General features: G+C 47.4%; 2 protein-coding genes across 2 annotated transcripts in view; both read left to right on the forward strand.

The window, feature by feature from the left end:
* Slc47a1 (solute carrier family 47 member 1) overlaps positions 1-6,556 on the forward strand; it is a 32,314-nt gene extending 25,758 nt beyond the window's left edge. The window contains exons 15-17 of the mRNA XM_055594110.1: positions 481-575; positions 1,168-1,246; positions 5,509-6,556. Coding sequence (XP_055450085.1) covers positions 481-575; positions 1,168-1,246; positions 5,509-5,741 — 407 coding nt within the window. The 3' untranslated portion in view covers positions 5,742-6,556. The remainder of the gene's footprint in view (positions 1-480; positions 576-1,167; positions 1,247-5,508) is intronic.
* Positions 6,557-7,458: 902 nt separating this feature from the next.
* The window catches only part of LOC129666823 (multidrug and toxin extrusion protein 2), a 33,155-nt gene continuing 19,059 nt past the window's right edge, over positions 7,459-21,554 (forward strand). Inside the window, exons 1-7 of the mRNA XM_055594114.1 lie at positions 7,459-7,608; positions 7,685-7,786; positions 11,697-11,765; positions 12,776-12,924; positions 13,496-13,538; positions 19,436-19,480; positions 20,578-20,675. Of these exons, the coding sequence (XP_055450089.1) occupies positions 7,459-7,608; positions 7,685-7,786; positions 11,697-11,765; positions 12,776-12,924; positions 13,496-13,538; positions 19,436-19,480; positions 20,578-20,675 (656 nt within the window). The remainder of the gene's footprint in view (positions 7,609-7,684; positions 7,787-11,696; positions 11,766-12,775; positions 12,925-13,495; positions 13,539-19,435; positions 19,481-20,577; positions 20,676-21,554) is intronic.

Genomic DNA, 21,554 nt, shown 5'->3' on the forward strand with positions numbered 1-21,554 from the left:
ATATAAGTGGAGAGAGACTCTGCCTCAATCTATAAGTGGAGAGAGACACTGCCTCAACCTGCTTCTCTATATAAGTGGAGAGCAATCAAGCTTCCACACATGCATGTTCACCCTCTCAGCGTGTCCACACACATGCAAACACATGAACACGTAGGCGTAGGTCACATACATACCTATGTAAAAAAATAAAGTCAGTCCCCTCTGTTGAGGAGCATCGAACAGCAGTTTTACTGGAGAAAATATTTCCTTACAACTGGCCCCCTTTTCTTACTATCCAATCACCATAAGCAAGAAAGGGCCCACATGGCTTCCTGGACCTTTGGTTCTGACACTGTGAATCATGGCAGGGGCCTTCCGGGGTGCTGGGCCTCTGCAGGGTGGAGGTCTCCAGCCTACTGTGGCCTCTGCCTTGCCCATGGAAGCTGACTTAGCGTGGCCATTGTCTCCGTGAGCTAACCTGTCCAACATCTCCCCATGCAGGTCTGTGGTCAGGGATCATCATCTGCACTGCCTGCCAGGCCGTGTGCTTTCTGGCTTTTATTGCTCGGCTCAATTGGAAATTCGCCAGTCAACAGGTAACCGTCCTCGCCAGTCTTTCTGCAGACACCAACAAGACCGGATGTGGCGTGGCGTGCATTCTCTCATTTGGGGAGGTGTTTTTTTTTTTTTCTCCTTATGCTATTTTTATGTTTTTGTTTGTTTGTTATTATTGGGTTTGCTTTGTTTTAATTGGATTTTGAGGTGAAGGGCTGCATGACCCTGACACTGTTCATTCCCCTTTGTTTGCTCAGTGACCTGAAAAACAGGGCTCCATTTCTGGTCTCTTGTGAAAAGACCATTTCTAGAAGAATTGGAACTTAAGAGATTTTCTCCAGGTTCATCCTAGTACTGTGTGTGTGTGTGTGTGTGTGTGTGTGTGTGTGTGTGTGTGTGTGTCTAAGACACTGTATACTTCTTTCTCTTCACCTTTCCAGGCTCAGTGTGAGATCTGGAAATAGGGAGTAGATAGGGCAGCTGAAATAAGAAGATGAAGAGGGGGGATTCTCAGCGACCTAAGTTGGTTTCCGCTTAGGGGGTCAGTTAAGGGACCCCCTAAGCCGGGTGTCATGTTTAGTAGTGGTACCCTCGGACACCCGGACCTACTTTGAGTTTCACTTGCTTTTCTAGGCGCAAGTACATGCCAACGTGAAGGTAAATGTGGCCCTGAATGGGAATTCTGCCATCTCTCAGGAGTCGGCTCACCCAGGTATGCTACGATTCTCTCAGCTCCGGGCAGACCTAACTGCACAGAGGGGCATTAGTGAGACGTGTCTGGATTGGCAGCTGTGAGTCCTCCCTGAGGCGTGCACTAATGTTTCAGAAACAGAGGCCAAGTCAAGTCACACCCACCTTGAGATAAACGGACTTAAAGGGATTGATCCCATACAGTAACGTACTATGTGAGATGGCTCCAGCTTCTTACACCCTCTGCGGATCCTCGTTTGTGACTGCCTAAGCACCGTTCACTTTAAACAGGTTTTGGCTTGGACCTTTGCATCATGCAAGTGCAATCAATTACCTTAGGCTGTTTTTCTGTCAATTAGTAGTTTTTCCACACCCCTAGTTCCTTGGGCAGTTAGTGACATTGACCTTTCACTGCTCTGAGGGAGGAAAAGGCGGCTTCCTTCCACCTCCCTGCAGTCTGCGGATAGGCAGGAGAAAAGCAGTCTTTGCCTATGTCCGTAGGTGTGGAAGTCCACACACCATGAGACTTGAAGGAGGAAGAGGGTAACTGAAGCTTACAGAGAAGCTTTTGAGGCTACATAAGGGGGTAGGGTTTGGGTCTTCTGAGGGTGCTGTCTATACTAGGTATGGGGGCGGGGAAGGAAACACCGGGTGAGGAAAGGTGACCTTATTACACAAAGTCTCTCTGGTCTTAGAAGGTCCTAGGAATGGCCATTTTCCTGAGACGATGCTTTTGTAGTGTGGTTGTGTAGGGTATACATGTCTTTTGCACAAAGGTGTCACAGGCCCCAGTACTCCATTACAGTGTTACCCTTTGGTTTCTAGAAGGCTAAATACACGCTGGCAATGGGCAATTGGCAGTGGTCTGTTGTTCCCCTGATTCTGTCTGCTTGTCTTTGATGTTGGTCTGTGATTCTCATGAGGTCTGACCTACTGCTGTCTATCTTCATATGAGACTTTCTTCCGCTCTTGTTAGACACTGAGGCTTCACAAGCAGTCTAGGGCAATTTCAGAGGTTGAGGCTCCTACAAACCCTCTCTGACCTGAAGGCTGGCCAATGCTGGGCCATCTTTAAATCCTACCTGCAGCCCGTCAGGGCTTCAAGCCCAGACACAGGGCCCACCCTTCCCTTAATAGGTACTGCTCAGGCCCGAGCCACATGACTGTCAGAGCAGATCCAGCCCCAGGGGTTTCCAGTTTCCTTGGGATCTTGCTCTGGGAGCTTTTCTTTGTGTCATTAGTTCTTTGCCACCTTCAGGATGCTCTTTTTAATTCATTTTATCTGGATTCAGCAATTAGCTTGGGAGGCAGGGATGGTTTGTAAAATGTGGGAAATAATGATGCTTACCTTGTCCTGTTGCTGTGAGGAGAGTGTTAGGAACTGCCAGGCACAGCCCAAGTATTCTGTCAATGTGATTTGATATTGTTTAATTTTAAAAGTTTTGCTTGTCTTGGTTTCTTTGAGACAGGATCTACATAGCCCAGGCTAGCCTTGAATTGGCTTTTAGGTGAGGATGAGCTTGAAGTTCTGACCCTTTGCTTCTATTTCCCAAGTTGGCATTACAGGTGTGCATCACCACGCCTGGGGAAGCCAGTATTATGAAGTTCCAAATTATTTAATCAGGACTCTGAGATCACTGTAACAATCTTAGTGCGGGTTGGGAATCTCTAATCTGAAGGGTTCTGAAATCTAAACCACTGGAATATGAAACACTTCTGATCTCAAGCCTTCCAGATAAGGTGTGATTGGCCACTTACCAATCTTTTTCTTAGGCTTCTAGGCGATCTGCCTTTGTATTTCTCTTGTAGTGTGTATTCCTGTTAGTAATCTTACTCCACAAGGCCTCAAGACTTAAGTCTTCGTGTGAGTCATTATCTTGCTTGTTACTCAGTGGATCCTTGGAGGCAAAGAGTCCCCTATTCAGTTCTGTGAATGTCTTGAGCTATGTCTTAGTTCATCTCCCTTCCATTTATTTTATTTTATGTATGAAACGCTTATTAGGTAGGTATCAGCCCCTTAAAAGCCTGACCCTAGAAAGCTCTCTGGCTCCCCATGCTGGCTGACCAGAGCAGTTTATGGAGTGAATAGAGACGCTCAGGGACAATTGACCAGACATGAGGCTGTTAGCAGCATTATTAGGGTCAGAGCTGGGTCCTGGCAGCCCTAACCCAGGCTCAGTGTCCTGTTCTCAGTGGGCCAACTGAACAGATAAGTAATGGCGGGAAGCAGAGAAATGGGATTTATTATCCAGTATGGCTGCATTGGGAAGAGGAACACCTCCCTTCTTCCCCTGAAGCCTATCTTCAGGGCCCTGACACGATGCTTATGTTTAAGCAGAGGAGGGCACAGGTGTGCATAGGTGTACAAGTCCTGGCCAGCATGTGGTCCTACCCAGCAATGACCCATCACTGATAGCCTTTCCTTCAAGATTGTCTGAGAAGTGGTCAGAACTGTGACGTCTCTTTGTGGGAGACAAGGTCCTCTCTGACTGGCACCATGTACCAGCCTTTTCCTTCTCCCAGCATGAGATTTTCTGGGGAAGTGTCAATGGTTCCCATTGTCATAATATTCCCGTTGCCCAAGGAAGGACCACAGGTGTCTCAAAGATCTTCACTCCTATTTGGATGATTCCAGAATTGCTTCTTGATTAAGTACAGAGCCAATAACCACAACCCAGAGGTAAGGGGTGTCCTGGAAACAACTCCTGCAAGCGGTTCTGGGCTTGGATTGTTGTTGTTGTTGTTTTTTAAGCTATCACAATAGACAGAAACCAGGAATTGCATTGTTAAACTGTGCTTGAATCACCATGCTGGAGGATCTGGGAAGCCAGAGGGAGGCCCTGCCTAGCTTCTCCTTGTCTTACTAGCATGTAGAATGATTATCAATATTTAATATTAATACATATAATTATTAAGGTAGCAGCTACTCCTTAACCTGCTATTATATAAATAAAAGACACAAAACCTATTAGATTTTTTGATAAGTCTTAGTGCACTGGGCCTGGGCAGTTATTAGGTCTCTAAGCTATCTTGTCTACTTCCCATCCAAAACCCCGGAAGTACTTGCACATGTTTTCCATTTGGGCTGCTTCTTTCCATCATGTCAATCCTCCACACAAGCCTCTCCCAGCCACGTGCATCGAGTTCACAGTAGCCCATGGCGACCTCCTCTTTTCTCCCTCTTCCTCTCTCCTCTTCATGGTCCTTCTGCCATCTCCAAGCCCTCAAACCTTGGCTCCACCTACCTCTCTTCTGCTAAGCCCAGGCTGTCGGCAGTTTTTATTTAGCCAATCAGGAACAATCAGGGAGGCAAGGTCCGTACAAGGTGATTTTGTATACAGTAAGTGTGTGTGGTGGGGCAAACAATTAACATTTGAATACATAGTAGCTCCGTATCAACCCCCCAAACTAGCATATTTACAGAGACCAGGGAACAGAGGCAGTCAACGATTCCGGAGTTTCCTCTTGTCCCTCTGGCCAGGTGCTTGTCCTTCTGAGATTCTGCAGCAGGGGAGGGCTGGCCACGGTGACTGAAGATTGCGTTTCTCCTGAGCGTTTGGATGGCATTTAGTTTGAAAGTTAACTCCAAACCAACAAAGCTTTAGCCGTGCATATCTGTAAGCTGCTTATAGTGTGTACTCATCAACTCCTTCCTATAGACTGGGGGAAATGGGAGTTATAAGTTGTAAAATGCCCCTATTTCTTACTACAAAATGAAATTAAAATATCCTCCCATTTGTGCTTCATGAGTACCCCGTGGAGCAAAGGAAGTAAAAAGATTATATTGGAGTCACTTGTGCCTATTCATGGGAGAAGCTTAGCACAGGCCAGGGCGAGGACACTTCTGAACATGTACAAATCATGCCTTGCGTGGACAAGATGCTGGACAGGCACTTCCCAACAGTGTGTCAGTATAATGAGACTGTGGTGGGCAAAGCTCATGGCAAGTAAGCTAGAAGAGTGGGTCAGTGTGACTTGGCAATTTTAATGGATTTGTCATGCTTCTCTCTACAGTGCCTTGTCTGAAACAAACAAAAAACAACTTGAAGGAATATTAATAGTCATTTAAAGGGACAGCAGCACCTTCCCCAGGAGCAAGATAGGTGTAGAGTCCCAAGACCTCTTACCTAACAGTTAGCAATGATTTCTTTTCTTTTCTTTATTGTTACAACTGTTTCTTGAATCAACATTCTGCTAGCAATAATCACAGATAATAACCACCATTTGTGCACATGAAAATAAAAATCCCTTTAAGCCGCTCACTGAGGTCCCTTTTCCCCACAGTGGGTCCTGAGAGCCATGGAGAAATTATGATGACGGATCTTGAAAAGAAAGACGAGACTCAGTTGGACCGGCAGACGAACCAGAACCAGCAGCAAGCTTCGCCTGTCTGCCCGAAGGACAGCCACAGACTCTCTGGGAAACAGCTAGTACTACGGCGAGGGCTCCTGCTCCTAGGCGTAGTCTTAGTCCTGGTGGGGGGGATTTTAGTGAGAGTCTATATCAGAGTTGAGTGATGTCAGTTTGTGAGGTTGACACCTGACAAATCCACCACACATCAAAAACATTACGTCAGGACCAGGGTTATCACTGCGGCCTTCCTACAAGTGAGCTCTCTCTCTCTCTCTCTCTCTCTCACACACACACACACACACACACACACACACACACACACACACAGACACTGACAGACAGATGCGAGAAAGAGAGAGAGAGAATGTACACTGTGAATGGACAGTGCATACAATAGACATAACCTACCAAATACCACTGTTTGAAACTCTGTACCAACTAGAATGTTGATTTTTCACCCCTGGGACTGCAGGGCCACCAGGAGGCTGTAACTTGCTGCCACTGTCCCGTGTCTCCAAAGGATGGTGTCATACGTTGTGAGCCCAGGAAAAGCTCCCAGTTCAAAAATAGTCTCTACTGAACGCCTGTTTGCAACCAATGTAAAATTGAGCCCTTGGAAAGTGAATTACTGTAAGTCTGGGACCACGTGCAACTTTGAGAATAGAGGTGATTCCTAGAGCTGGCTGTGGCCATTTTAGCTAACAGAGTTCAACCATGGTTGTAGGTTTTACGATCTGAGAATTCAAAAATATATTTTTTTCCAATAAAGAATAAGGTAGACAACGCATTGTGGTTTAAGACACTGTGGGGCGGATGATGGCGGAGCGAGCGTTCATCATCCACCACTGTGGCACATGGACTGTGTACTGACACATTCAGGTGTGGACTTCCTGTTTCTTCTGGCTACTGTTTTCTAAGACACAAACCTATAGCTGATCTGCTTCCATATTCTTCCTGTGTGATTCTATTAAATACATTTTATGATACATCTCTGGGTTGTAGATTATTATCCTGTGAGCAAACATATTAATCATTAGAGAGAGCTCAGATCTCCGGGGGGGGGGGGGGGGCAGGGGAGGTCTCTGGAGCTATGAAGTCTCGAAGACCCAAACATGAGTGACAGTTCACGGGGGTGGCCACAGGACAAAGCATTAAGCCGAAGCCCAATTCTTTCAGCCTCTGAAGAGTTAAGCACACACGGCTAATTCAGCAAACTTTCAAAGAACAGAAAATGAACACAATTGGGACATTTAGCTACTGTGGGTAAAAACTGGTTCAATTTGGTTTGCTTTTGGTGGTTGGTGATTGAAACGTCAGAGAGAGAAAAGGGGCGCAGAGAGAAAGAAGAGAGAAGGAGGAAAGATACAGAGAGAAGGGCGAGAGGAGAGAGAGGGGGAGGAACCAAAGGCGTCTATAATGAAGGGAAGCCCTTGTCTCTGGGCGCAAAAGTTCAAGGTAGAGGGCGGGATATACCAGCGACGGCAGCAAGCAGGGGAACCAAGGGATGCTGGAGAACCTGGGAGGCCAGGTCCACTTTGGTATGGTCTGAAACCCAACAGTTGGGGCTGGAACTCGGTGTTCGCTGCAGGCAAGCATTCCGCACTGAGCTATGCCAGCAGCCCTCCAACAGCGGGGTTTGGTGGGGATCCCCCAAACCACCCCCCGGGAGCTTAATTCTTGTTGGACGTCTAAGATGACACTTTCCGGCCACCCAGAGCGAGGCTCGTGCCGCGTGCTGCGCCCGGCGACGGTTGGATCTGGACGCGGCGCCCGGGGCGGGGTGGCGCGCGGGGGCGGGTCCTGCGCGGCTCCCTGCGCGCCGCCGTGGCCGCCCCGCCCTCGGCTCCACGTGCCGGTGGCGCCTGCAGCCGAACCTGTGCCATGGAGCCCGCCGAGGACGGCCCGGGCGCCGCCGTCCAGCCCCCGGAGCCGCAGGGGCGCGGCCGCTGGACCCCGCGGGGCCTGCGGGGAGCGCTGTCCCCCGACGTGCGGCGGGAGGCGGCGGCGCTGGCGGCGCTCGCGGGCCCGGTGGTGAGTCGGCCCCGGGGCTGCGGGCGCGGGGCGGCCCCAGGCGGGCCCAGGGTGACCGCCTCTCCGCTCCTTGCAGTTCCTGGCGCAGCTGATGATCTTTCTCGTCAGCATCGTCAGTTCCATCTTCTGCGGACACCTGGGCAAAGTGGAGCTGGACGCCGTGACGCTGGCCGTCTCCGTAGGTGTTGACTGCTTGTGCTGCTGCTGGTGTGGTAAAGCCTCGGGAGTGAAGCCCTAACGTGCTTTTACTTGTAGTGCGGGAGACGGACTCGGCGCCGTGTGTGTGCTCGCTACACCCAACGGCCCCAAGGCCTCAGAGTTAGAATTTCAGGGTCTGCGTCTATACCACAGCTACCATGTTGGTTTTCAGATTTGGGGAGAGAGCGAGGTCTGAGCAGGTTCCACTCTTGGGCACTGCGTCCCGGGAGGCATGGAAAGGGTGTCCCGAGCAGACGCAGGGTGCACAGCCACCCTATGCGAGCTGCGTGTCCCCTCCTCTTAAAAACCAAACCGTGAAAGGTGTTAGTGACACAGTTCATTAAGATCGCTCTATTTCCCTTGTGAAGTGTCTTTCTTCCTCATGGCTTGAAATCACGCATCCTTGGAAGTCCTCCGTCTGCTACTGAAGAGGTGGAAAGCTGCTTCGCTCGCATTTGATCTGCACTTTCAGACACGGGACATCTGGGTCCTCCCCTATTTCAGGAAATGTCCCTTCTACCCCCTAGGATGTTGGAATGCCCTGGGCAACAGTGGAGGCCTGCAGGGTTTCTTCAGCAGCATGGTGGAGGGAAACTGGCTGTGAAGAGTCTCAGTTTATATTTATGCCTAGCATTGAATTGGCAAAATAATCCCCCACCCCCATTTTTGACATTTTTTCCCCCTTTCCCTGATTACGCCTCTAGAGTTTTCGATGTGAAACAACAGAAGTAATTGCGACCCACAGTGAGGTGGGAGGCTTGGTGGTGGTACGTGGGAAGGCTGGTATGTTCTGCAGGCAGGGCTTTCTGCAGATAAGGTCCAGGACAGGGAGAGCCACTGTCAGCCCTTCACAACTGGGTCAAGGAGAGGCGTTGCTTTTAATGAATCTCAACTTGTAACAAATTGCTGGGAAGAGACAACAGCCTCCATGGCACCACGGTTAGAGGTGTTGAGTTTTATAGACTTTGTTTTTGAAATAGGGTCTGGTTCAGAAGCTCAGGCTGGTCTTAAATTCTCAGTATTCTGGCCTCGGTTGGAATGACAGGCTTCAATCATCTTTGTTTGTCTTTTCTTGTAATGTTGTCATGGTAAGAGAGAGCTCCCAGCTACACTCAGTCTGGTAGAATCTCGAACAAACGTGAGCTAGAGACAGGGACTAGAATTCTAAGCCAGCCAAAGGCAGTTAGTTTACAACAGGAACAGCAACAGCAACAAACAAACAACAAAAAAACCAGAGGCAACAGAACAAAGACACTCTCATGTGTGACAAAAAAAAAAAAAAAAAAAAAAAAAAAGACAAAGCGGGTTCCCAGCACTCGAAGGCAGGCAAGCAGATCTCTGAGTGAGAGCAGACTGGTCCACAAGTGAGTCCAAGACAGACAAAGCTACACAGAGAAACCCTGCCTTGAAAAATAAAAACTTTTTTTTGAGACATGGTTTTTCTGTGTAGCAGGCAGAGACCCTCTTGCAGTCTCCTGCAGAGTGCTGGGATTAAAGGTATGCACAAGCGTGTTCCTTCCATCATGGGCCCTCTAGGTTTTGTGTCTGGTGGGATAATTTCAGGGCACCCCACGTGTGGCCTGCTGTTGACCTCCTGAGGCTAGGAGGTATAGATTTCCAGGTCCAAGTACAGGAGGCTGAGCACTTTACAGGGAAAAGGTTTCTTTAGCTCCGACGTCAGGACACTTAAGAGCATGGCACAGCCTCTGCTGAGGGCTGGTGGGGGCCTGTAACTACAGCATCACCCGCAGACGGCATTGTGGCTTGTGAGAGGAGCAAAGAGACACACAGTGAGACAGAAAGCAAGGGGATGCAGGCACCTGGCTTGCTTTCCTCACAATTCAGTTCGCACAGGAACACCTTAGGTCCTGTGACAGCTTTGTTTTTTTGAGACAGTCCCATGAAGCCCAGCCGGACATCAAGCTTACATGGTAGAGTAGCCCTGAGCCGTGGCTTTTTCTGCCTCCACCTTTCCGGGGCTGGGGTTACAGGCAGGTGTCACCAGGCCCAGGGTATTCGGTGCTGGCTTTGTGCATTCTAGGCAAGCACTCTACCTGCTGACCCCGTGAGAACTATATTAGCCCCATCCGAGGCTGGCATCCCAGAAACTCAGTCACCCTCCACTAAATGTCACTTCTTGAAGGCCCCACTACCTCTCAGCTACACCATACCAAAGACCAGACTTTCGGCACTTAAACCTTTGGAGACCACGTTTGATTAGCCAAAACACTGGGTCGGAATCTCCGTAAGTAAAGCAGCTAATTTACTGGGAGTCGACATCAAGCTGCTACACGTGAGACCCAGGATGAAGAAGGGCACTGCACTTTCCCTCTTAGCCCCACCCCTCAGCCTGTGGGCTAATCTCCGGGTGGTCTGGGAGTGATGAGGTCTACCTGAGAGAGTGGCATAAGCCAGCTCTTCACCAGTCTCCTAAAATCCGAGGCGTGCAGCCAGACCGCCTAGCTCACACCAAGTAACTGAGGCAATGCCAACAGTTTTCTGTCATTTAGGCTAGCCCTAACATGGGCAGCTATAACCCTTGGTACATGAGACTGAGGACAGGGCCCAGTCGTAAGGTCATAGACATGAAGAGCCTGCACACAGTGTATGCTCACTAAACCCTGGGTGTCAGTTGTGTTTGTGTGCATTTGTGGGTTCAGCACCCCTGCACGCGCATTCTGAGTCCAGAGGAGGAGAGTGTCCTGCTCTCTCCCTCTCTGCCTTCATTCTTTGAGGCAGAGTCTCTTACCAAACCTGGAGCAGGATTCCAGCTGGGCTGCAGGGTCAGTGAGCTCGCACCCCACCCCCACCCCATCAAGTTCCGGACCTGCACACGTATGCAGCTGTTTCCTGGGTTCTCATGCTTGCACGATTACCACAGAGACCCCTGCCCAGCCTGGATTTTTTTTTCTTAATAGGTATTTTTCTTTGTGCATTGTGCATGGGCCACACCCTAGTGCTGTTGCTTTTAAATGTGTAGCCCCTGGCAGGTGAGGCACAAGGCCTCCAGACAGCAGCAAAACCCTTTTGTTTGTTTTTTACTTTTTCTTTTCTTTTCTTTCTTTCTTTCTTTCTTTCTTTCTCTCTCTCTCTCTCTTTCTTTCTTTCTTTCTTTCTTTTCTTTCTTCTTTTTAAATTGGGGTTTGGCTCTGTTACTGAGACTGGTCTTGAGCTCCTTGGGCTCAAGTGATTCTTTTACCTCAGTCTTGAGTCGATGGGACTACCGGACACGCTGCAGTCCTGGCTCTGCTTTTCTAATGTGGAAGCTCTTTCACGTTGTATTAAGGAAACCTAGGCTTTCTGGCTTTGCTGGCCCACACCTTTAATCCTAGCTCTTGGAAGTTAGAGGCAGGAAGATCTCTGTGAGTTCCAGGCCAGCCTGGTCTACACAGCAAGTTCCAAGTGAGCCAGGGCTACACAGAGAAACCCTGTCTTCAAAGGAAAAAAAAAAAAAAAAGTAGGCTTCAGGCTTTATTGTTTCCCTGTTGCCCTAGAGTGGCTTTTTTGTTTGATAATCTTTAAGGATCCATACGGCCATCTGAACCACAGAGCCTGGGCATTCCTGTGTGCACATAAGGTCTTTGAAACTGAGCTACTGAGCTGGGCATAGTGGCAAAAACCTTTAATCCCAGCATTCAGGAGGCAGATGCAGGCAGACTTCTGTGAGTTCTTGGCCAGCCTGATCTACCTAGAGAGTTCCAGGACAGCCAGGGATACATAGTAAGACCTTGTCTCAAACAAAACAAAACAAATTAACACACAAAAATAAAAAACAACAAAAAACCAAAATGAGCTGCGGAGGCTCTTTGGCTCTGAACAATGCTGCCTGCTGCACGTGGCCTGTTTTTTGTTTTCTTTTTGTTGTTGTTTGTTTTTTGTTTTTCTTGCAGGTTGTGAATGTCACTGGAATTTCAGTAGGGACTGGCTTAGCCTCGGCTTGTGACACGCTGATGTCTCAGGTGAGAACCTTGCTGCCCACGTGGGTCCTTGACAGCTGCCTAGGGAACTACGCACTACAGTTTGGAGGCCCCTTTACACATGGGCAGCAGTTAGAGTGACTAAATCACGTGATGAACACTCAGCTAGCTTAGCTGTGATTCTCGGCGGGCTTTATTCATGCCGGGGGACACTGCACGCAATGGGCCAGCAGTGAGTGGGCTTGGCGAGGTGGAGACAAGGACGGGCACAATAGGAAAGCAAGCAGACATGACTTGCGTGGCACCGGACTCTTCTGGGTAACTTTCCGCAACAGTTTAAAGCCGAGGGGTTTGTTAGCCTGACTTGTTAGGGCTGGAACCTCCACTTTTGGGGAAAACAGTCTGTCTGGGATCCTTTTGCCTCCTTCAAGTTTCTGCTTATGTGTCATTTAGCCCAAGGGATTTGACTTTTGTTGGTTGGGTTTGCTCTGGGCCTGTCGTCTGGGCCTGGTGCAGAGTGCAGGCAGATCAATGGCTTCTAATGTGTTTAGCAGACAGTTCTGTCCCCCAGCTCCCACCCCCCGACTCCCCGCCTGGCCTGCACAGGGGCTGTGCTTCCCTTGTCCCTTGCTCTGAGCTCCCCTGTATGGAGTGTTCTTTGCACTCCAGGTCCTGACCCCTGCGCTGGACTCAGTCCCCATCAGTGCCCTTTCTATCACTGCCCATCCCGCTAGGCTTAGCCTTCGCTGCGTCTCCTGAAGGCTTTTTCAATAAAACTGCCAAGTGAATGCAAAGCCATCCTTAACTATTGGGCTAGCTCAGCACAATGGGTGTCTTTCTTCCTCCACCCCTGGTGCTGTGTCTGTCCCCTTTGCAAAGCTCCACTCTGCTCCTCATGGATAGCCTCAGTTCCTGAGAGCAGGGAACAACCCCAGAACACAGACAATGCCCCCTCCCTCTCCACCCCTCAGGACTATGGCTGCCAGGGTAGGGGGCTCGCTGGAAGCCCAAGGCCCTGGCTCTGATGTTCACTGAAACTTTGTTTTCCCAAGTCCTTTGGAGGCAAGAACCTGAAGCGCGTGGGGGTCATACTCCAAAGGGGCATTCTCATCTTGCTGCTCTGCTGCTTCCCTTGCTGGGCCATCTTCCTCAACACAGAGCGCCTGCTCCTGCTGTTAAGGCAGGACCCGGAAGTGGCCAGGTGAGCCTCCGCTCAGAGGGCCGTACCCCCACCTCCTACCCCCGGCAGTAAGTGGCTGACATTCTCAGCTGATCAGCTGGATGTGAGCGCTTGGGACCAGGAGCTGTGGCCGTGGCCCCAGAGTGACAGACAGAGGGCCAAGGTAGCATGCACAGGGCGATCTCTGTCCGTCATCCCTCCACAATTCTCCCCCATGGGAGTCCAACGCACAGTTGTCATTACTGTCGTGTTGATGGTTTTATTAAACTTAACACTCTAGGGGGTCTCTGCTCCTGGGCTTGATGCTTTCCCAAAGGTTTCCGCATTGCGCTGTGCTCAGCTTGGAGCATGTTTTCCTGTCAGGGGTGTCCCGTCCCCGCCCCCCCACTGGAACATGTCTGCTGCCACTTCTCCCCACTTAAGTAACTGCTTAGCAGCCTCTGGGTGCTGCTGTTGCAGAGTGCAGAAACCCGACTGACTCTGTCTCCCACATAGGTGTTCAGTTTTAGCTTTTAGGAGATAGCCTTGAGCTTGACCTGAAGGTAGGAGTGAAACCACTTCACTGTTGCTGAAAGCTGTCTTGTTGTTCCAGGCTAGCCCAGGTTTATGTGATGATTTGCATCCCTGCTCTTCCTGTAAGTCTCACAGCTTTATTAGTATATGATCATAGAAATAATAATAATAATATTAATGATTTCCACTGACACATTTTTATACATGTATATAGTACACTTAGATCATACCCATTTTCCTCTTTTTCCTTCTTCTACCTTCCCCTGGCTCCTATGAGCCTTTGAAGCTTCCCCTGCTCTAATCCTCCTTCTCAGTTCTATGTATGAGAGAAAAATATGTAGTAATTGTTTTTCTGAGTCTGGCTTTTCACTTAAATGAGGTGTACAAGTTCATCCATTTTCCTAAAGAAGACATGGTTTCAATCTTAATGACAGGATAACATTCCATTGTCTTATGCAGGCCGAGCTTCCTTTATCCATTTGTCCTCTGATGGTCACTAAAGCTAATTCCATAACGTGTGCTGGTTACTGTCAGCTGTCAGCCTAAGAAGATTTTGAGTTGCTCCAGCCTCAGGAACGCCTTTGAGGGATTATCTCCGTGAGGTTGATTTGAAAGGCCCTACCACCATGGGCGGCATCATTCCCTAGGCTTGGTTCTTAGGCTGCACAAATGGGAGGAGTTCATCACAAGCACTCATCTCTCTCTGCTGGATTGTGGCCTCGACGCTGCCTCAAGCTCCTGCTGCACATGAATCCCTGCTGCGACGGACTGTGCCTTGAACTGTGAGCCAAAGTGAACCCTTCACCCTTACGTTGCCTCTAATTACATTTTATTTATTTTGTGTGCATGCTTGTACGCTCATGCCGCCACACGTGTGGAGGTCAGGAGACTACCCGTGAGAATGAGTTTTCTCCTTCCACCATATGGGTCCTAGGGAACGGAACTTAGGTTGTCAAGCCCAGTGGCAAACATCTTTACCCACTGAGACATCTTGTCAGATCTTAAATTGCTGTTGACACAATACTTTATCACAGCAACAGGAAAACAACCAGGACCATGACTACTGCGACTAGTGCTGCGGTAATATAGCAATAATGCAGTAATGTAACAATGCTCGTATGTATTGGGTGATGCAGCCAGGTCCTTATAAGTAGTTCTGTTTTTGAAATTTTTGAGGAGTGTCCAAACTGGTTTCCAGAGAGGTTGTACTAATTTACCTTTCCATGGATTGTGCATAAAGGTTCTTCCTCTCTGCGTTCTTTCTGGAATTTATTGTCGTATTTCTGATGAAAACTATCCTGACTTGTTTAAGGTGGAATCTTAACACAGTTCTGATTTGCATTCTTTTGATGGCTAAAGGCATCTGCCATTTTTTATGTATTTGTGGGCCCCCTTCGTTTGAAATTTGTCTATTCAATTCTTTTGCCCAGTTTGTTCATTGTGTTTCCTCTTTGAGATCTTTCTATGTTTGGGATATTAATCTTCTGTTAGGTAGTAGCCAGCAAATGTTTTCTTCCATTCCATAAAAAAGTGGGCCACTTCTTTATTTTATTGTTTTGCTCTATGTAAGCCATTTTAAATTAATGCAATCCCATTTGACTCCCCCTGTTATTTCTTGGGATTTTGGGGTCCTATTCCAGAAAGTCCTTTCCTTTGCCTTTATCTTGAGGTACTTTCCAAGTGTTTCAGAATTTTAGGGTTTTAACCCATTTTGAGTTGATTTTTATGCAGAGAGGTGGCAGGAGAGAGAAAGAGAGAGAGAGAGATTGACTTTTAGTCTTTTATAGTTCTGTGGTCCAGTTTCTGGTTTATTTGTCAGGAGTTAGGTGATAGCATCCTTTTGGGCTGACCTCTGTGTTCTCCACTCCACTGATCTTTTGGGCTGACCTCTGTGTTCTCCACTCCACTGATCTTTTGTGTCTGTCTGCGGCCAGCATCTGCCATCTCTGTCACTATGGCTCTGTAATGCAGTTTGTAGTCTGGTATTGTGATTCCTCCAGCATTGCTCTTTTTGCTCAGGATTGCTTTGGATATTTTGTGTGCTTTGTGCTTTTAGGGGTATTACTCGATTTCTGGGAAGAATGGGATTTTGATAGGGATTACACTGAATATATAGGTGAGCACGATACAAGCCATCTTACCAATGTTGATCCTGTCAACCTAAGAACACAGGAGATCTTTCCATCTTAGTGTCTCCTTCCTGTTTGTTCTTCAGTGGTTTAATTCTGGAGGCCTTTCACCTCCTTGGTTAGGTTTATTATTTGGCATTTACTTATTATTCAAGGCCATTGTAAAAGGGATGATGTTGATTTCTTTTCTAGTCAGTATGCTGGTGGCATGGAGGAAAGTCATTGATTTTTCTGTGCTGATCTTGTGTCCTTCTACTTTGTGGACATTATTTAACAAACCTAAGAGTTTTCTGGTGGAGCTTTGGAATCCTTTAAGTATAAGACAGTGTCATCTGCAAATAGGGATAATTTTCTACTTGTTTTCTTTTCTCCTTTCTCTTGCCTTGTTGCTCTGGCTAAGGTTTCAAGCACTATGTTGACTGAAAATAGTGAGAACAGAGACCTTGTCTTGTAGGGAAAATGCTGTTTGTAATGTGGCATTGAGTTTGGTATTGAGTTATTGCAAGTATTTTGTTTGTTTGGTTGCATCTGTGTTTATCAAGGAAAGAGGTCGGTAGTTTGCTGTGCCCTTCCCTGGCTGTGTAGGATAACTTTGCGAGTGCCCTTTCCACTTCTGTTTTATGGGACAGTTTGAGGATAGACTCCGGTATGGAATCCCTTTGGTCCTTGACATTCTGTTTTGCTGGGGAAGCCATTTAAGTCTCATTGCTGATGACTGGATGTTTGTACCTTCTTGATTCAGTTTTGGTAGCTCATGTGTGTCAAGAAACTTACTCATTTCTTCTAGGTCTTCCAGTTTGTTGGAATGTAATTTTTAAAGTTTGTCCCAATGACCCCCCTTTCACCTCTCATTTCATTGCTTTGAGTCTTCTTTCTCTCTTTTGGTTAGTTCAGCTAAAGCTCATAAATCTTGTCTATTTTCTTATATAACTATTTTATTTACTCTCTCTGTTCTTTCCATCTCCCCTTTATTAGTCTCAGCTCTGATCTTTGTTGTTTTATTTCTTCTGCTGATTTGGGTTTGGCATATTCTAATTCTTTAAGACCTTGTCAGGTTCTTGTTTATGGAGAGGTCTGTTTTTTTTTTTTTTTTTTCATAGACAATCATTGCTATTAACATTGATCAACACAAAGACTTCAATATAAAGACATGGAAAAGCAAAAATGGAGGGGGGGGAGAAAAAAAAAAAAAAAAGAAAAATTTAAAGGAGAAAAACCAAGAAAGAAAATGGAGAAAATGCCTGTGGGATGAACATCTGAGAGCTAAAAGTGAGAGAAGGCCAAATCTGGAACACATGAATATAAAATAAAAAAGGAAAGCAAGCAAGTAAATTGCAGAATGAAGACGAGGCCTGTTCTTCTGGCCTTCAGAGGCTGCAGAGGGCCAGGACTTGGCTATGCTCAGGACTGGCTCACCGGACTTGGGGTCATGAGTCGACCAAGCTGGCCAGATCCCGAGTCCAGATCCTTGGACACTCCCAGTGTGAGGCAGCGACTGGTCAGAGAAATGATCACACTTATGCTGAACCCATACCTAAGTCTCACTGGGAAACAGAGCAGGTGGCCAGCGAGGACGCTCAGCTGGTTGTTCTTAGCCCAGGCGCTGGGTCAAGGCTACTTGGATTTTGGGGAGCCTGGTGCACGGATCCATGCACACATATCCCTGAGGGTCATGCTTACCCTCAGGCCCTTGCACCGGGGCTCTGGGACTGAGCTCCCTGCCTTCTGGGGGCTGGCCTGGCTCCTGTGCATCTGCAGTTTGGAGGCTGCAGGCCACTGCTTCTATCTTGAAGCAGCTCAAGTGTCAAGATTTCTGTCTTCCAACACCTCTTATTCATTACAGTGCTGTTCCTGGTTCCTTATTCCATGGTGCCTCTTCTTCTTCTTTTTCTCCTCCTCCTCCTTTTTCTTATTCTTCCTGTCTTGCTATGTAGCCCAGGCTAGCCCCCCAAATGCTCAGCTTTCTGAATGTAATGTCACAGACAGTGGGATTCCATGGCTCCTTTTGGTCCCATCAGCAGAATGCTTCAGACAGTCGACAGGATGCTTCAGACATTCAGACAGTTGAAGCTGGGCTTTTGCCACTTAGAATTTGCTCTTTTCTGCTCTCTGGGAAGTAAATCTTTCAACCGACTGATCCTGGCATTTGTTTAGGATGGATCTGGTTTTCTGGATTTTGATGTCACACAATCAGAAAGGAAGTATCCTAAAAAACAGAATGGAACAGATGATAGCAGAGGGGACCCTGAAGTGACTTCCCACAGAGCCATCCAGTCCTTGACAAGGTGTCAGAACACATGCTGGAGAGAGCTGTGAAGTCTGAGGAAGGTGGCAGCTAGAAGATTCAAGGTAGGTCCCAATCTCTCACCCAGCACTGAAATCAGTTGAAGATAGAGCACAGATCTCAAGTATATTGGGAAACTGAGAGTTCCTGAGAAAACCTGGCAAGCCAGGCTCAGGTAAGGGCTCTCCAAGAAGGCAGACAACAGCATAGGAAATGATCCCCAACTTAACAAACAGGACGGCATGGACTGAAAAAGCATCTGCAAAGCAAAGGAAATAGTCATTAGGAGAGGACCAAATCCTTGCCAATTTTACATCCCATGTGGGATAAATATTTAGAATATACAAGGAACACCAACATTCAAATATCCCCTGAACCAAAACAGGTTAATGCATTAAATAAAGGAGAAAATGAAACTGTCCGATAAATATTTGAAAAAGTAGTCGATGTCTTTAGCGGCCTTGGCATCCATGTGAGCCCAGTGAGATGAGATCTTATCAAGAAACTTGTGGCAACAAGTGCTGGTCAGGATGTGGGAGTGTAAACTGGTTTGGTCACCATGGAGACCAGTGTAGAAGTTCCTCAAAAAAGCTAAAAATATATTTACTCCATGATCGCACTGTACCCTTGTGGCTAGGTAACTAAAGGACATCTGCATGCTATAGACATGCTTGCATATCTGTGTTTCATGGCTGCCACGATATGGAACTAGCCTGGATGGCCATCAACAGATGGCTGGATAAAAAGGTAAACATGCACACAGTGGAATTTCGTGGAAGAAAAATGAAGAAAAATGTTAAGAAAAATGAAATTTTGGAGCCAGCGAGACGGGCACTTCTGCTAAACATGTTCTGAGTTCAGTCCCCAGGAACTCACACGGTGGAAGAGAACCAACTCCGGCCCAGTCGTTCTCCGACCTCCTCGTGTGCTATGGCGCATGCATACACATATACACACAACAGTAAAAATAAATACAAAAAAGAAAATAAATAGAACTGGAGACCATTGTGTTAAGTGTGGTAAATCAGACTCAGAGAAACAAATATTGCATCTTTTCTCTCTTATACAAAATGTAGGTTTAAATATCTGTGTGGATGTATATATGTATGCATATATACATGTATGTGTCTATATATATTTACATATATAAATGTCTATGTGTTTGGGACACAAAAGTGGAAAGGGAACTATGGGAGGGGAGGAAGGTGTCTATAGAGAGGGGGGTTCAGCAAGACAGGATGGTGGCGTCCATGTCATCAAAACAGAAGGTGAAGCCATAGGAGGAAGGGGAACGTGTGTGTGTGTGTGTGTGTGTGTGTGTGTGTGTGTGTGTGTAAGGCCAAATAAAGCTCCCCCCCCTTTTGGCCAGCCTATAGGCCAAAAACTTAATAAAAACTTCAAACTTGAGAACTTGACATGTATGAAAATGTTATAACGAAACCCGCTAATTTATAAAATTAGTATTCAAAAGAAGTGGAGCTGGGGCATAGCTCCACAGCAGACATTTACTGAGCACAAAGCCCTGGATTTGATCCACAGAAATGCACAAACAACAACAAAAACCGAGGCTAAGTAAGTGCTTGTGTTTCTCTGTTTAACCCTCCAGGCAGCGTTCCTCTTCCAGCTGCAGACACGGTATCTACAGAGTCAGGTATTCTTTTGTATTTTTACTGCACATTCTATGGGAAATGTAGGGTAAATGTTTTAAAGGAATTTCCTGTAATAATTTGTTCCTTGTTTCTCTGCAATTCATTTCTGTGACACTCACACACTTTGGAAACATGAGGCCCTATGGTTGTGCGTACAGGAGAGATAGCCATCCTTTGGATTCTTCTGTCTGGTTCATCTTAGTCTTCCCTATTTCTCTCTGAAGCCTTCGCTTCTAACCCTTCCCTACACTTGGGGCTGGCTGCTGGCTTTGCATCAGGCCTGGGGACCTGGCCCCATTTTTTATACTGACAGGGAGGGTCTAGAGTTAAGACAGCTACACTTAGAAGAGGGGTAGGACAGTGCGTGCTGCACGCATGGCAGAGGGAAGCTGAAGGAGGAGGGGAGGGAGAAGTGTGTGAGCAGAAGCTGAGCCCAGGCCACCTACAGACAGCTTGCTAGCCTTTAAGCATAAAGGCCTTGTCCCTAAGCCAGAGGAAGTTGCTTGGCTTTAACAAGTAGTCAGTTCTGTTTGGTTTAATGTGAAGACAGTGTGTCTTTGAGGACTAGTGAAATGTAGACAGCACTACACTAGGACCGAGTGTTGGCCGGCACAATGGATGCACACCTTTAATTACAATGCTAGACACTCTGTGAGTCAAGGACAGACTGGTGTGTATAAAGAGTAGCCAGGGTTACATAGTGAGACCTTGCTCAGAAAGAACATCGCACACTGTTAAACAAAGGGCTGGGCATTTTTCTCCACGCTTGCTTCGAAGCAAGCATTTCTGGGTACTGTGCATGTGAGAAGATCCTCAGCACAGCCCTAAGGAGCGGCGGGCTCTGGGCCCCGACACCCCCAAAGCCCATGTGTTCTTCCTCAACCCGCTCCCTCTTTTTCCCTGATGTTGTGATGAACAAACAAGGCTTTGGAAATGGCCACCACAGTCTCCTGCATGGCTGGGTGAGAAACTACATCCTTCCCAGCTTTTCTACCAGCCTTATATGGCTTTACCACTGCTACCCATGAGTTTTACTTGGCAACCTAGCTAACTAGCTTTTGAAAATGGTAACGTTTTCCTATCTGTTTGGGAATTTTAGGGCATCATTATGCCCCAAGTTATTGTTGGGATCGCGGCAAATATTATCAACGTGGGCATGAATGCCTTCTTGCTGTATGCCTTGGACCTCGGAGTGGTGTAAGTCGAAACCCGTTCACCCAACAAGACTGCTTGCTGTGTGCCCTGGGGCTGGGGATATTGGAGAGAAGCAGGGACCGAGGCCAGGTAAGCAGGCACCTAGCAGTCCTAGCTCTGGTGCTCTGCGCGGCAGGTAAGAGCTGGCCACAAGGGCCTACAGGGGAGCAGCTAGTGGCTGCTGCTGGGAGAGGGAGGGTGGAGATTAGGCGGAGAGACAGACAGACAGACAAGAGTTGGAGGAAGCACTGTGGAGGCTTCAGTTGTTGAAAAGGTGTTGGCGTTAATAAGCAAGCTGCTGCCCTCTGGAGGCTGAGGTGGGTGACAGGCAGGGGTGGACAGAGGCCTAAAGGGCTTGCCCAGGGCCTCTGAATTTTAAGTTACTGAGACCAATTCCTTCTAGAAGCTTGAGGAGATGAAGACCTCATAAAAAAGAAAGAAAGAAAGAAAGAAAGAAAGAGAAAGAAAGAAAGAAAGAAAGAAAGAAAGAAAGAAAGAAAGAAAGAAAGAAAGAAAGAAAGAAGTTAGGGGTATCGCAGTAGTGTCCTGATGGTCCTTCCTCACTGTAGCCCAGAGCTAGACTCTGCATATGTGGCAAGAAAATCACACCAGCAAATGAAGACTGAACCCCACAATTTGGGTGTGCTTCAGGGCACTGTGGTCTTTGGTTAGTGGGTCATGACTGAATACACACACATAGATACACATACACACATATACCAGCACATACACACATACATATACAAAATAACAAAGAAGAGGCCATGAATTTGAAAGAGAGCAGGGTGAGGATGGGCACGTGGGAGTGCCGGGGGGAGAAAAAAAGGGGGAGAATAAAATATAAGTCAAAGAAGTTAGTATGTTAGCAATTAAGGAGAAGGG

Source organism: Psammomys obesus, unplaced genomic scaffold (assembly GCF_907164565.1).
Source record: "Psammomys obesus unplaced genomic scaffold, mPsaObe1.curated_primary_1811, whole genome shotgun sequence".
Taxonomy (NCBI): Eukaryota; Metazoa; Chordata; class Mammalia; order Rodentia; family Muridae; genus Psammomys; species Psammomys obesus.